This window comes from Palaemon carinicauda, chromosome 10, assembly GCF_036898095.1.
Source record: "Palaemon carinicauda isolate YSFRI2023 chromosome 10, ASM3689809v2, whole genome shotgun sequence".
In the NCBI taxonomy this organism is placed as follows: domain Eukaryota; kingdom Metazoa; phylum Arthropoda; class Malacostraca; order Decapoda; family Palaemonidae; genus Palaemon; species Palaemon carinicauda.
In genome coordinates this window covers 134718210-134732857 of record NC_090734.1, presented here as the reverse complement: position 1 = coordinate 134732857, position 14648 = coordinate 134718210, and the positions used below count along the sequence as shown (strand labels likewise).

The window sequence follows — 14648 nt, the reverse complement described above, 5'->3', positions numbered from 1 at the left end:
AAACAGCTTTTGATTGTGAAAATGTTTTCCAAAAGTAACATTTTAATTATAATATTCAGAAGTAAACTTGGTCCTTTTAAAATTGAATTATTACAAATAGACTTAAGCAGGGGATGTGGAAACGGGGGGGGGGGGGGGGGGGTTGTTATTTACTATCAAGAAAGTCGTAATATCTACCACACTTTCCCTTTCTGAAAAAAAAATCCCGTTTCGTACTGAATTAATTAAAAGCTCAGCTATGTCTAATTAAGTGTTCTAAAACATATAAATAGATTCATGACTCAATAAACGTACTGTATTTGCATCTGATATGTAGTATAAATATCTGACTCATAATATATATATATATATATATATATATATATATATATATATATATATATATATATATATATATATATATACATATATATATGAAAAACTCAAAGTTGTTCAGTAAATATAATATACATAAATAACTCAAGCTTGTAAATTAAAAAAAAATAATCTACATATTTTAAAAAACTCAAGCTTGAAAAGTAAAAATAATTTACATGTTATAAAAACTTTCATGCTGTAAAGTAAAAATAATCTGCATATTTCAAAAAACTTAATATTGTAAAGTAATAATAATCTACATATAAAAAACCTAAACTTGCAAAGTATAAATAATCTACATATAAAAAACTCAAGATTATAAAGTAAAAATAATCTACATAATACAAAAAATCTCAAACTTCTAAAATAAAAACAAAAACGTAATCAAAGTTTAAAAATGTAACAAAATCTTGAAAAAGTGACAGATATCTTAAGAGAAATTTGCCTTCAATTATGGCATTAAAAACATATAATGTTATTTACATCAAATCATTTCCTTTTTGATTGAAGTTCAAAGGAACCAAATAATAAAGTATCAATAATAAAAATCAAACAAGAGATACATAACTCGCAAAGTAAGTTTTTTGAGATTGTAAATGCAAAATGATTCTGCGTTTAGCTGTTACAATTAAAATGTGCTAGTGATGTGTCAAATGATCTTTGACCATTTTAGAAAATGTTGAATAGGCATTAATGAGGAAGGCATTAGTTTTTGACAGTACTTGATTGGAAGATTCAACAATTATAGTAGGATTTTATAAGCTATGTTAAATTTCTATCGCATGTATTTGGCAAACTGCTTTCATGGAAATATGACTGTATCATCGACTGATTTCCAGTATATGAAATCAATAAATTATGGAATGTATTATGTTCAATTTGCTTTCAGGGAAATATCAGACCACATGATTGACTGATTTCAAGAATATGGAATCAATAAATTATGGAATGCATTATGTTCAAATTGCTTCCAGGGATATAGACTGTATGATCGACTGATTTCAAGAATATGAAATCTATAAATTATGGAATGTAATATGTTCAAATTGCTTCCAGGGATATAAGACTGTATGATCGACTGATTTCAAGAATATGAAATCTATAAATTATGGAATGTAATATGTTCAAATTACTTCCAGGGATATAAGACTGTATGATTAATTTCAAGAATATGAAATCAACAAATCATGGAATGTATTATGTACAATTTGCTTTCAGGGAAATATCAGACTTTAATCGATTGACTGATTTCAAGAATATGAAGTTAACAAATCATGTAATGTATTATGTTCAATTTGCTTTCAGGGAAATATAAGACTGTATGATTAATTTCAAGAATATGAAATCAACAAATCATGGAATGTATTATGTTCAATTTGCTTTCATTAAAATGACAGACTGTGCAATTAACATGAAATCAACAAACCACAAAATGTATTTTGCCCTTCGGTTAGAATTCAGAAACATCGTAACACCTCGAAGAATAAAAAAAGAAAAAAAAAACATGGCGTCTGAAAAACAAATGAACATCATGAAATCGAGACAAGAAGAAGTTGACGATGAAGAAACGAACTAAAAATGAGATGCAATCCCTTCTCTATCCTAAACATGTCATCGATATGAAACAATCCCCAAAAATTCCCCAAAATAAATATCAAGTCATCCAGTGACCCAAGACATCCATCTATAGATGCTAAAATCCCACACCACCAGACAAAAAAAAAGGAAGATCGCTTTTCACTCAAGCAGAAGTCGAGGAGCCCCAAGCCATAAGGACGTGCGATAAAGTGAAATAGTAAAAGCGTGTAGTCGTAAAAAACATTTCTTTTTCTTACTCTCGTATCTAGTTTCTACTTATCTCTTCCTTCCTTTAACACTTTCACTAGTTCCACACTTTTCTTCTTAATACTGGTAGATTATAAGCTGCACGTTCAGCGACTGGCAGACAAATGATTTTCTGTCACTAAATAGCAATGGAGTCAAAAGCAATGTAAGTCAGTTGCTTTACACTTTTTTTTTAATCTAATACGCTTATATTTCATCCCATTCTTATAAAAAATTGATTTTTAGAATGGAGAGCAGCACTTTGGATAAAAAAATCTACATGGCATATCAACGCATTTATAAAATTCTTATGAATTAATTCAGTCACTTCAACTGTTTTTATTTTTCTCTTCAGACTAAAGCAGCACTGTTTAAAAATCACAAACCATTTCTCGGCCTCCACCCGTCAATCATTCGAAACCATAAAAGGAAAGAAATAACACTAAGGAGACGCTGTCACCTTTGCCTGCTGAAGGATGAAAAAATAATGATAAAAAAGCTTTATTTTCATTCATACCACGAGGTTATTGCAGGCAGCGAGGGATAGGGATCAGGGAAACTTACAGACATACGCTACGCATGATCCAAGATAAAGAATACTGATCCGCAGAGAGATGATGATAAACATGGCAGAATGCGTGAATTTGTTCTCAGCGATGATGAATAAACCCGTATGATGCTAAAAACCTAATATTCCTGGTCTCCCCTTTCCTCCCAGCACACGCATGCCATCTAGATGGAAAAGGTGACACTAAACGGTCTCAACTGAAACGAGAACTCAAGACTTGTGTTCAAGGGACAACAGAATTTACACTGAGGTCTGCTTGAACACAACGATGGGACGGGTGGAGGCAGCTGGTTGTTATGTGGGGGCACGCGGGTGAGTTTTATTCGAGTTGGATGAGGGGGAGCCGTGATGGCTCTTGGAGGAGGCCGTTGGGCTGCTGCTGTTGGAGAACGAATGGGGGTTACGCAGCGGGTTCTTCCCGGAGGAGGACTTGGATGTGGATGACGAGGAAATCGTGGGCGTGTTGGGGCTGGATGTGTTGACGCGCGAAAACGCCTCTTCCGTAGGAGACGTCGTCGTGAAGGTCGTGACTTTGGGCGACTCTCTCGTGTAAGAGATGGTGGAACTTGAAACCGGAGGAGACTCCCTGATGTCGGTACTCGACGGTAAGGAAGTAGTTGGAGAATATTGCCTCGGGGCATAAGTGGCTCCTGAAGAAGATTTGGTTTGAGGAAGGGCCTCTGCCGCCTCCCTCCTGATGTTGCTCATGTTGTTGCTCAACACGGCATCGTCTTCGTCCTCGTCTTTTCCCTGTACAACCTGTAATTGTGGGAGAAGTCGTCAATGATGTTTATGATAACACTAGTGTACGCGACCTGTCAAATATGACAGGGAAATATTTAGATAGATATGCATACACACAGATTCAACCCTTCACATCTCTTCCCCCCCTCCTAACAACAACACAGCAGTTGTGGTTTCAGAGTGTACCTCTCGGGGTGCTCCCTTTTACTAGGATATGACAACTCCCTCTTCCCCCTACCCGATGGACGGGGAGGGACTAAGTAGTTATACGTCTGGCAATGACGCTCGTTGTGACCCGAAAGAAAGACTTACTGTATATATATATATAACCAGAAACATCCTCTTATACCCTTTTTGCTATCACTCATTAGATTGAAGCATTCAACCTTAATAAGAAATATAAAAACTTGAATAGCAGAATTCACACACGAAAGAAATGATTTTAGACAAACCTTCAATATATTGTCAGAATCAGCCAAGGCTTGCTTTGCTAAATATCTTTCCCTCTTCATCTTGATTTCCAGGCTATGCGGAACATCTGGAACGACTATGTCGATGAGACGGCATATGCCAAATACAACATGCTGGAAGATAAATGTATGTTAATCTTACTGGTATCATATGTTACATGCTAGATGATGAATGTATGTTAATCTTGCTGTTAACATATTTTACGAATTACTTATTAAAACTACAGTTTTTTCAACAGTTTACTAAAACGTAGGCTTCATCAGTACTCTACCCCTTTTTGGGTTGTACTGCAGTGCCGTCAGTGCAGATTATGTACATTACACTGTTATAAAAGAAACCGTAATTTTGATCTGGAATTCTCCGTAAAAATATACTGTTCTCAGCCGTATTTCAGTAAAATACAGGCGACCGTAATTTTACCTTACTTTGTTATTATTTTGTACAGGTTGCTTACGTTATATCAATCTTTTACGTCAATATAACAGTATTTAAAACGGTAAAAATCCTGGAATAAATGTTGCCAGAATTTTACGGTTTTTTTATGGAAATTTTTAACAGTGTACGACTTTTCCCAGTCTTACCTCAAAGACAATCACGAATCCTAGTCTGATTGCAAGAAGCCTCCAGAAGAAGGTAGTGTGGTTTCCCTCTGAGTCTCTGTATCCTCTGTACCTGTTAAATGAAAATAAGGATAATCAATTTCAGTGAACAATAACTCATGATACTTTTGAAGATAGTAATACTCTCGAAGGAACTCATTCTTAGTTAAGTAGTTAAATTTATTACACTAAACAGACCATATAAACAACAACAACAACAAATGCAGCTGTTTCTAGTTCACTGCAGGACAGAGGCCTCAGACATGCCCTTATTCATGTCTGGGGTTTGGCCATTTCTCATCATCACGCTGGCCACTGCGGATTGGTGATGGTGCGAGACTTTTGTATGATTGCTCATAGCAAACCCACCTAGTATGGATGGCTCTAACTAGTATAGTTTTGCTAATCATGGCGATACAAAAACCTTTTCACCACGTTAAGATATCCCCACTCAGAAAGGATATACAGTATATATATATATATATATATATATATATATATATATATATATATATATATATATATATATATATATATATATATATATATATATATATATAGTTAATCTGTTGCAAAGAACTCTTTAAAATCCTTTTTAGTTTCAAAAGTTACTCTAAGTCAGGAAAAAATCCTATTCATCAAGGAAATCAAAGGATAACAGAGTTCAAATTGATGGCTATTATCATTATCTCAACAATTTAACCCGATCACTGATTTGAAGTTCTTGAAACAACAACTACAACAATAACATTAACAACAACAAAAAAATCATGATAATCTATTAATTCTTATTGAAAGCTTACCTACAATCCTCAACAACAACAACAACAACAACAACAACAACAATAATAATAATAATAATAATAATGATAATAATGTAATTTCATTCAGGTTAAAATCTTACCTGTAATCTTCAATATCATTATTATTATTACTATTATTATTATTATTATTATTATTATTATTATTATTATTATTATTATTATCATTATTAATACCCATAAAATAAAAATAATAATAACAATAATAATAATAATGATAACAATAATAATATCAACAACAATAATTAAAACAATAATAAACTTTCAACTGGGCTCCACATGGCACTAGAAGAGTTGGAAAACCCAGGCCTACATGGCTGAGGACTATGAAGCGTTTAGTAGAAGATGATTTAAAAGCTCAAGATAGAGATGACTGGCGAAATCTAACCGAGACGGTTTGCGTCAATAGGCGTTGGAGGAGATGAAGAAGATGATGATGATGACGAGTAAATACTTTCTCGTTGAAGACTCACCTGCAGTCTTCCTTAAACTCATCAGGGGCTGTGGCGAGAGTGAAGTTAACGTATCCCCTGAGCGACCAATCATACTCGTATTTGTAGAGGAGTCTTGGCAGGAACTCGGAAGTGAATGCAATCAGGAACGCCTACAACAAATTGCAACTTCAATAAACATTTAAAGAATATTTTTTTTCATGTGAAAGACTGCAAACTAAAGATATGGGGAACTTATTGCACCAGCCACCCTTTGGGATACTATCGCTAGAGAGTTATTGGGTCCTTTGACTGGCCAGACAGTGTTACATTGGATCCTTCTTTCTAGTTACGGTTCATTTTCCCTTTGCCTACATGTACACAGAATAGTCTGGCCTATTCTTTACATATTTTCCTCTGTCGTCATATACCTGACAACACTTAAATTACCAAAAAATTCTTCTTCAACCAAGGAGTTACAGCAATGTAATTGTTCAGTGGTCACTTTCCTCTTGGTAAGGGTAGAAGACTCTTTAGCTATGGTAAGCAGCTCTTCTAGGAGAAGGACACTCCGATAACAAACCACTGTTCTCTAGCCTTTGGTAGTGCCATAGCTTCTGTACCACGGCCTTCCACTGTCTTGGGTTAAGAGTTCTCTTGCTTGAGGGTACAATCGGTCAGACAATTCTATCTAATTTCTCTTCCTCTTGTTTTGTTAGTTTCTACAGTTTATATAGGAGACATCTATTTTAATGTTGTTACTGTTCTTAAACTATTTTATTTTTTAATTGTTTCCATTCCTCATTGGGCTATTTTCCCTGTTAGAGCCCAAGGGTAGTAGGTTGGCTAAGGCACCAGGCAACCGTTGAGATTCTACTGTTAAAGCAGGCGAGGATAAGTCTTGCTTCCTCATTTATCCATTATTCATAATGTCGAAAGAAGGGTTTCTTGTTTAACGATGTTACCATTAACCTATGTATTAGTTAAGCTACAAGTAAAATACATTTATTAAACTTCAGTAATGAGGTTTCTAAGGTTGGCGTATAAAATATGCGCGTTGTATATGCAGAAGATGCTGCTCTCTTTGCATAAATTCAATCTCCTAATTGTAGAACTTGGGTTGCTGAATCCCCTAATAGAGCCATAGCTAAAGTTAGTGCATGGTGCAATTTAATGTTGCTACTGTTCTTAAAATGTTTTGATATTGTTTCTTACTTCTCTTGCAGTTTATTTACTCATTTCCTTACCTCACTGAGCTATTTTCCGCGTTGGGGCTCTTGGGCTTGTAGCATCCTGCCTTTCCAACTAGGGTTGTAGCTTAGCAAGTCGTAGTAATAATAATAATAATAATAATAATAATAATAATAATGAAGTTGAACTTTAACAAAACTCAAGATATGATTGAAAGTAGGCCGATTTCCTTTCCTAACGGGGCTATTTTCCCTGTTGGAGCCCTTGGGCATATATCATCCTGTTTTCCAACTAGGGTTGTAGTTAGCTAGTAACAACAACAACAACAACAACAACAACAACATTAATAATAATAATAATAATAATACTGCCTTACGTTGCTTATGACAGCGAGATGAGCCATGAAATCCAATATGGTGAACCAGATGCCGATATCCTGAGCACGCTCTGAAACGGCTCTCCTCGTCTCGCAGACGAACTTCCTCGCGTCCAGTCGGATCTCGACCCAGTTGTTCAGGAGGGCGAAAAGTGGAGCCAGGGGGAAGGCGGCCACGAAGATGGTGATGAAGCCGAATTGCAGCACTGGAAAGTTTTCGAAATTGAAGGTTTTTGAAGCAGTGAATCAGTTTGATAATTGAGTCAAACTCTAGACTCGAGGCTTCGTAAGTTGAGGCAATAGTTGAAGGTGGCGAATATAGATAAGTCAAAATAAAAGCAAAGTATATTGTATTAAAAGGACTATTGTTATGCAAAATGTACTTTTGAAATACCAGTACGTTTAAAACGACTCCAGGAGACTAAAATTACTGACAGATTTGATAGTATCCAAAGTATATTGTATTAAAAGGACTATTGTTATGCAAAATGTACTTTTGAAATACCAGTACGTTTAAAACGACTCCAGGAGACTAAAATTACTAACAGTTCTTTGCTCAGATAGTATCCATAACGTTTAAAATACTTCCAGATGACTAAAATTACTGCCAAATCTTTGCTCAGGAAGCATCTATAACTTTTAAAACGCTCACGTTAGACTAAAATTGTTGTTCCTTCAATAAAAATACTTTGACAGATTTAAAACCAAAATGACCAACTTTAACTAAATTATAATACAAATACAGTACATATAAGTAAGGAATTTTATGCACTGACTGAGACGCCTTTCTAAGTGCTTATCACTAATCTACCGGATATTATCATTAGAATATAGCAGAATATCCCTATACAATTTCCAGACATATTATTCATAATCTTTGTAAACATATACTTAAAGTAACCATCAATTATACATTCTGCATTACTAAACAAGGTTGATATAATTAAATAAATCCGCAATTATAACATCTGCATTACTAAACGAGGTCAAAAGTAAAGTACAGGGATTTGCTATTGATACAACGGTAATTTTTACAGACGATGATTCATCAATAGAGAGACATTCGCTATGAAATAAAGAAATTTGAAGCTGCAACTGACTTATGATTAAATACAAAAAATCTTTCATCTCAGGAATTGGCGAATGACCAGGCAGTAGAGACTGGCAGTTAACTTATTTAAAATCGCTAGACTGTGTTAAAATTTTGCACATCTGCTTCAACATTTCGTAGGTGGAGATTTGTGAAATAAATTGGCCGAGCACAAAGAAAAAACTAGAGGGGCACTCAGTAGAGCGCAGACCTCCGCCGCAGCAGCTTATTTCTCGACCTTTTGCTCGACCTCGATCTTGACCTTGACCTTAACTGTATTAATTGGCGTGGATTTTCATACACTCCAATATGAACCAAGTTTGAAGTCTCCGTGAGAACGATGTCCAAACTTATGGCTGATTACGTGAATTTGACATTTTGCTTGACCGTGACCTTTGACCTTGACCTTCCAAAACTTAATCATCTCAAGCTTTTTACATAACAGTTGGTCCCTGCAAGTTTCATTACGCTACGATTAAAATTGTGGCCAGGAAGCTGTTCACAAACAAACACACACACACAAACATAAATTGCAAACACACAAACACTCAAACAGGGGCGAAAACATAACCTCCTTCCAACTTCGTTGGGGACGGTAAAGATGAAAAGGAAGAAGCAACACCGTTCCATCTTAGATCTCCCAACTGCTCGTTTGAAAGTAAACGAGGCCATTAGTAAAGTCCTGAGCTGTTAATGAGGCGTTCAATTTAGATCCGCTAATGGCTTCAATTAATCTCCATTTCTCTCTCACTGGAAAAATTCAGTTTCGCGTTACCTGCAAATGAAGGCCTCTCGAGTCTCTTTCTTTCTTTCTTTAACTTCCACACCAAACTCAAAACTCCACGAAAATTTTTCTTAATTTACTTTAGAAAGGAGTAACAATTTGCTCTTTAATCATGAACTTCATCATCATCATCATCTCCTTCTACGCCTATTGACACAAAAGGCCTCTGTTAGATTTCGCCAGTCGTCTCTAATTTGAGCTTTTAATTCAATACTCCATTCATCATCTCCTACTTCGCGCTTCATAGTCCTCAGCCATGTAGGTCTGGGTCTTCCAACTCTTCTAGTGCCTTGTGAAGCCCAGCTGAACGTTTGGTGAACTAATCTCTCTTGGGAAGAGCGAAGAGCATGCCCAAACCATCTCCATCTACCCCTCATCATGATCTCATCCACACATGGGACTCGACTAATTTCTTATAGTTTCATTTCTAATCCTGTCCTACCATTTAACTTATAAACTTAAGATCTTACTTACTTATATTCTTTTTATCAAAAATTGAAGCATTGACAATTCAACTAGAGATGAAACAAAAGATATTTTTCTTTATTTGGTTTCCAGTGCATCAACATATTATAAAGCATACCCTGTCGTTTTTACTCTGCAGTATGGATGACCAACGTTGTACAGCCGCCAAATAATCTCTCTCTCTAAATGGATGGATGCACTAGCAAGTCCTCAAGAAATTAAAACACTTATTATCTAGCTTCCGCACTAAACAATTGACGATTTCTCTCTCTCTCTCTTCTACATCAAGTGACTGATAATTTCTCCCTCCCTCTCTTTTATAGCTTCCACACTAAATGACTGATAATTATTCTCTCTCTCTCTCTCTCTCTCTCTCTCTCTCTCTCTCTCTCTCTCTCTCTCTCTCTCTCTCTCTCTCTCTCTCACATTGAACAGACTTCCAGTGGCTGTAGTGGACAGTAACACGGTAAACGAGTTCAAGAATAAGTTAGAAAAAATCACAAAAACTCGTAACTTCTAACATCCTCGTAACTCTCTCTCTCTCTCTATCTCAAGTTCAAAGAGCCGCCTCTTCATCGTCCAGTTTCCTTTCTCTGTCTGTCTGTCTGTCTGTCTGTCTGTCTGTCTGTCTCTCTCTCTCTCTCTCTCTCTCTCTCTCTCTCTCTCTCTCTCTCTCTCTCTCTCTCTCTCTCTCTCTCTCTCTCTCTCTCTCTCTCTCAGTTTTCCATTTATCTTACCCATTTCCAGGTACTCCTGGAAGAGTCCTTCGTTATCGATGAGTTGGTAATCTGCCTCCCATCTCGTCCGGGCCTTGCGACCCATTTTTACCTGAAATAGGAAAATAAAACAATTAAATGAAGGGACTATTAAAATGCACAGAAAGACTCCTCCTCTATTCTATTCAAAGGGCAAGAACCATAAACATTACTTTCCTAGTAATGAGTGGATTAACAATTAGGATAAAGTTGTTATATACAACTTATAAAAATGTAACAACAACAACAAGAATAATAACAGTGATGATAATAATAATAATAATAATAATAAAGTAATAACAATGACGTAATAGCAAAATCAATGACTATGAAGTACATGAATAATAATAATAACAATAATAATAATAATAATAATAATAATAATAATAATAATAATAATAATAATGTAAAATCAAAATCAATGACTACACAGTACATAATAATAATAACAATAATAATAATAATAATAATAATAATAATAATAATAATAATCATAATTATAATAATTGTTATCATAATAATAATCACAACAATAATAATAATAATAATAATGATAATAATAATAATAATTACAATAACAATAATAATGATAAAAATAAAAATAGCAATAATAATAATAATAATAATAATAGTAATAATTATAATAATAATAATAATAACACTATAAAAGGAAAAAATATAAGCATTCAACACTTGGATACTGAAACGTCCAAGAAGAAAGCTGACCTGTTTCTTATGCCACCAAGCCTTGACCTTAGGCACGAGAATCTCTTGGGCGTTGTTGACGACCTGTTTGCCAATCATGATCACTGCCAACTGCTGGGCCAGCTCGATCAAACAACCGCCCGCTGAGCACTGCAATTAATAATGTCATGAAATAAATGAAAAGATCTAAATTTTATTTGTTTATGGTTCAAGTTTTATTATTTTTAAAATAAAATCTGTCATCAAATAAATGAAAGTCTAAATTTTATTGGTTTATGATTCAACAGTTTTATTATTTTTAAAATTTAATCTGTCATCAAATAAATGAAAAGATCTAAATTTTATTTGTTTACGGTTCAAGTTTTATTATTTTTAAAATTGAATCTATGTCATGAAATAAACGTAAAGATCTAAATTTTAGTTGTGTATGGTTCAAGTTTTATTATTTTTAAAATTTAATCTATGTCATCAAATAAATGAAAAGTCTAAATTTTATTTGTTTATGGTTCAACAGTTTTATCATTTCTAAAATAAAATCTGTCATCAAATAAATGAAAAATCTAAATTTTATTTGTTTATGGTTCAACAGTTTTATTATTTTTAAAATCTAATCTGTCATCAAATAAATGAAAAGATCTAAATTTTATTTGTTTATGGTTCAAGTTTTATTATTTTTAAAATTAAATCTGTCATCATATAAATGAAAAGATCTAAATTTTATTTGTTTATGGTTCAACAGTTTTATTATTTTCAAAATTTAATCTATGTCATTAAATAAATGAAAAGATCTAAATTTTATTTGTTTATGGTTCAAGTTTTATTATTTTTAAAATTTAATCTATGTCATCAAATAAATGAAAAGATCTAAATTTCATTTGTTTATGGTTCAACAGTTTTATTATTTTTTAAAATTTAATCTATCATCAAATAAATGAAAAATCTAAATTTTATTTGTTTATGGTTCGACAGTTTTATTATTTTTAAAATTTAATCTGTCATCAAATAAATGAAAAATCTAAATTTTATTTGTTTATGGTTCAACAGTTTTATTATTTTCAAAATTCAATCTATGTCATCAAATAAATGAAAAAGTCTAAATTTTATTTGTTTATGGTTCAAGTTTTATTATTTGTAAAATTTAATCTGTCATGAAATAAATGTAAAGATCTAAATTTTATTTGTTTATGGTTCAAGTTTAATTATTTTTTTAAATTTAATCTATGTTATCAAATAAATGAAAAAGTCTAAATTTTATTTGTTTATGGTTCAACAGTTTTATTATTTTCAAAATTTAATCTATGTCATTAAATAAATGTAAAGATCTAAATTTTATTTGTTTATGGTTCAAGTTTTATTATTTTTAAAATTTAATCTATGTCATCAAATAAATGAAAAGATCTAAATTTCATTTGTTTATGGTTCAACAGTTTTATTATTTTTTAAAATTTAATCTATCATCAAATAAATGAAAAATCTAAATTTTATTTGTTTATGGTTCGACAGTTTTATTATTTTTAAAATTTAATCTGTCATCAAATAAATGAAAAATCTAAATTTTATTTGTTTATGGTTCAACAGTTTTATTATTTTCAAAATTCAATGTATGTCATCAAATAAATGAAAAAGTCTAAATTTTATTTGTTTATGGTTCAAGTTTTATTATTTGTAAAATTTAATCTGTCATGAAATAAATGTAAAGATCTAAATTTTATTTGTTTATGGTTCAAGTTTAATTATTTTTTAAAATTTAATCTATGTTATCAAATAAATGAAAAAGTCTAAATTTTATTTGTTTATGGTTCAACAGTTTTATTATTTTTAAAATTGAATCTATGTCATCAAATAAATGAAAAGATCTAAATTTCATTTGTTTATGGTTCAACAGTTTTATTATTCTTTAAAATTTAATCTATGTTATCAAATAAATGAAAAGATCTAAATTTCATTTGTTTATGGTTCAACAGTTTTATTATTCTTTAAAATTTAATCTATGTCATCAAATAAATGAAAAAGTCTAAATTTTATTTGTTTATGGTTCAACAGTTTTATTATTTTTAAAATTTAATCTGTCATCAAATAAATGAAAAATCTAAATTTTAGTTGTCTAAGTGACTCACCAGTTTTATTATTAGTAAAATTTAATTTTGATTTAGTTATGTAATTCCTAAATTTATTCGTACTATTAAGTTGAACATCATCCTGCTGAGCACTGCAATTAATAATGTCATCAAATAAATAAAAAATCTAAATTTTAGTTATGTAATTCACAAGTTTTATTATTAGTAAAATTTAATCTTGTTTTAGTTATATAATTCTTAAATTTATTTATCCATTAAAGTAAAAACTAGTCAGCTGGGCACTGCAATTAATAATGTAATCAAAAAAATAAAAAATCTAATGTTTATTTATTGACATAATTCACCAGTTTTATTATTGGTAAAATTTAATCTGGTTTTAGTTATGTAATTCTCAAATTTATTCATCCAATTAAGTTAATTGCTAGGCACTCAATTAATGTCCTTAAATAAATAAAAAGATCTAAATTTTATTTGTTTACATGATTCATCAATTTTATAATTTATATTTTTAATCTTGTTTCAGTTATGTAATTCTTAAATTTATTCATACTAAAAAGTTGAACATCATCCTGCTGAACACTGCAATTAATAATGTCATTAAAATAATAATAAATCAAAATTTATTTTTTATACGATTCACCAATTTTATTATTTTTAAAATTTAATCTTGTTTCAGTTAAGTAATTCTTAAATTTATTCCATAAATTGAAACACCAGTCTGCTGGGCACTGAAATTAATAACATCATCAAATAAATAAAAAAACTAAATTTTAGTTATGTAATTCACAAGTTTTATTATTTCTAAATTTAATCTTGTTTTAGTTACGCAATTCTTAAATTTATTCATTCAATGAAGTCAAACACCAGCCTGCTGGGCACTACAAGTAATAATGTCATAAAAAGAAAATAAAAAATCTAATTTCTATTTGTTGATATGATTCACCAGTTTCATTATTCCTAAAATTTAATCTTGTTTTAGTAATGTAATTATTAAATTTATTCATCCAATGGAGTCAAATACCAGTCAGCTGGGTACTACAAGTAATATTTACGTCATCAAAATAACTCAAAATTATGTAAATAGTATTTAGGTTTATATAATTCCCCAGCTATATCATTCTATAAGTTTGAATTTTTCTAGTTATGTAAATCTTAAACCGATGTATCCAATAAATTTTCTTTTATTGTTGTTATTGTTCTTATTAGACATTTTGCTTGATCGTGACTTTGAACTTCGAAAATTTAATAATTTCCATCTTTTTACGTAACAGTTAATCCCTGGGAGATTTATTACTCTACGATTGAAATTGCAGCCAGGAAGCTGTTCACAAACAAACACACAAATAGGGGGTAAGACATAACCTCCTCCCAACTTCATTGGCGGAGGTA

At 31.7% G+C, this 14648-nt stretch overlaps 1 protein-coding gene across 1 annotated transcript in view; it reads right to left on the bottom strand.

Annotated features, from left to right (window-relative positions):
• Positions 1–1686: 1686 nt before the first annotated feature.
• LOC137648494 (anoctamin-7-like) overlaps positions 1687–14648 on the bottom strand; it is a 193639-nt gene continuing 180677 nt past the window's right edge. The window contains 7 exon segments of the mRNA XM_068381412.1: positions 1687–3508; positions 3946–4077; positions 4546–4636; positions 5858–5988; positions 7383–7588; positions 10459–10549; positions 11203–11331. Of these exon segments, the coding sequence (XP_068237513.1) occupies positions 3044–3508; positions 3946–4077; positions 4546–4636; positions 5858–5988; positions 7383–7588; positions 10459–10549; positions 11203–11331 (1245 nt within the window). The 3' untranslated portion in view covers positions 1687–3043.